The sequence below is a fragment of the Perognathus longimembris genome, chromosome 9 (genome assembly GCF_023159225.1).
Source record: "Perognathus longimembris pacificus isolate PPM17 chromosome 9, ASM2315922v1, whole genome shotgun sequence".
Taxonomy (NCBI): Eukaryota; Metazoa; Chordata; class Mammalia; order Rodentia; family Heteromyidae; genus Perognathus; species Perognathus longimembris.
In genome coordinates this window covers 39074313-39076593 of record NC_063169.1, presented here as the reverse complement: position 1 = coordinate 39076593, position 2281 = coordinate 39074313, and the positions used below count along the sequence as shown (strand labels likewise).

Genomic DNA, 2281 nt, shown 5'->3' with positions numbered 1-2281 from the left:
GAGTTCAAAACTTAGTGGTTGTTTCTTGAATTTGTAGCTGTTTCTTTTTTTTTTTTGAAAGACAACAGCTTTATTTATGAAATACCACAAGAACAGTTTAAAACAGCATTTGAAAATGAGTTCATGCGCTTAATATTTTCCAGGAATAGGAACAGGGGAAAATATAAAAGTGATCCTAGGCTAGTCTCTTGTGGCTTACGCCTATAATTCAGGAGATTGAGATCTGAAGTTTGCTGTTTCAGCCTGGGCTGGAAAGTCCATGAGACTTATCTCCAAAAAACCAGCAAAAAGCTGGAAATGGGGCTGTGACTCAAGTGGTAAAGCACCAGACTTGAGCAAAAGAGCTAAGGCACAGTACTCAGGCCCTGATTGCAAGCTCTAGTACTAACAATTAAATAAAACAAAAAAGTGATTGTAGGGCTGGGAATATGGCCTAGTGGTAAAGTCCTTGCCTCATATACATGAAGCCCTAGGTTCAATTCCTCAGCACCACATGTATGGAGAAAGCTGGAAGTGGCGCTGTGACTCAAGTGCTAGAATGTTAGCCTTGAGCAAAAAGAAGCCAGAGACAGTGCTCAGGCCCCAAGTTCAAGCCCCAGGACTGGCAAAAAATGAAACAGAACAAAAACAGTGATTCTCTCACACAAAGCCAATTTAATGTATCAACTGTGTTTTGAGTGGTCACAATAATGTATTGCCATTTGCAATTAGCACTTTCATAGATAAAATTATACACATATGTGTGTGTGTAATGTGTAATACAAATACTTTGCCTACTTTTAAACTTTTAAATCATTTTTACACACTGACTGAAATGTATTTAAACATTCTTTTACATCAGTCAGAATCTTTAAATTTTCCCAGCTATATAAAAGAAAACAAGCAGGGTGCTGGTGACTCACTCCTGAAATCCTAGCTCCTCAAGAGACTGAGATCTGAGGATTGAGGTTCAAAGACAGCCTGGGCAGGAAAGTCTATGAGGTCTTATTTCCAATTAACTACCAGAAAACCAAAAGTGGCGCTGTGGCTCAAAGTGGTAGAGTACTAGCCTTAAGCATAAAGAAGTTCAGGGACAGTGACCAGGCCCTGAGTTCAAATTCAAGCCCCACAACCTATGTGGGGAGGGGAAGGGAAGACAGATGGAAAATACTATTACAAGAGGACTGTTTTTACCTGAAATTACAAAACTTTGTGCGTGCACACGTGCATGAGTGCGTGTGTGTGTTTTGGTTGAAATTCATTCCTAGGACAGCTGCCTTTCTTATACTCTCCTCTTATTATGAAATCTTCCGGTTACTCAAGCCAAACTTCTACTCTTTTACAAATGCCCCACCTCCAGTCATCATCTTGCTGTAGAATTATCTCTTCTAGAGTTCTCTTTTTAAATTTCATTTCATCATATATCTGGCACGTGAGATTTTAATTGCTCTGTCACAGCTTTCTCTTCTTCGGTCAGTGGTGACAACTCCAGGTCTGTATGCTTTTGTAACTCTTGTACCATGGTCATAGTCTTATTCAAAGTAGCACAAATGCGGTTCTTAGTCTCTTTCTGCTCAACAACAACTGGTTTAAAACGTGCATACAAGGTCTGATATCGAGACTTTAAGGCTGTTAATTCCTTTAAAAGTGTAACTGGATTTTTCTTGCCTGCTGAATCAGGGTGATTAGCTTTGATTTCATATTCCAGCCTGTACTGAATGTAATCCAGATCAGAATCAGCTTTCTGGAACATCAGTTCCAGCTTATCGACCTCCGCCTCCATGTTTAATAGTTCTGTAGCTGTTTCTAAATCTATTCCTTTAACATGAATCAGCTTATTCGCTGCTGTACTTGATGATCATTCTACGTGACAGGCACCAGAATAAACTTTTTCTTTTCTTTTTTTCCTTTGCTGGTACTGGGGCTTGAACTTAGGGCCAGGATCCATGTGTAGCTGATGCCACATGACACAATATAGTGTGGGTGAGAGTGGGCAGAGCATGCTATACAGGCAAATTGAGAAGTATGGACTCGGGAATGATTCAGTGTACAGACAGAGGAGCTTCCTGGCCTCCTGGTTCACAAATGCTTAAGGTAGTCCGGACACCATAGTGGCCAGGGTCAGAATCTGGACCCCATGTTTGATAGTGGCAACGTTAGCTGGTCAAACAGTAATAACAACAGTGATAGAAATAGTAGCAGTTGTAATGGCCCAGGGTAGGAGGGATTTTCCATGAGGTCAGTATTGGGGGCTGTGGTAAGAGGTGGGCTTGTGAGTCAGAACAAATATGAACTCTCCTAC

The 2281-nt window shown here is 40.9% G+C and overlaps 1 protein-coding gene across 1 annotated transcript; it reads right to left on the bottom strand.

Moving 5' to 3' along the window:
* Window positions 1-1223: 1223 nt before the first annotated feature.
* On the bottom strand, window positions 1224-1762 carry LOC125357697 (spindle and kinetochore-associated protein 2-like). Its single transcript, XM_048354632.1, has one exon. The coding sequence runs from the start codon at window positions 1760-1762 to the stop codon at window positions 1397-1399; it is 366 nt and encodes a 121-aa protein (XP_048210589.1). The 3' UTR covers window positions 1224-1396.
* Window positions 1763-2281: the final 519 nt, after the last annotated feature.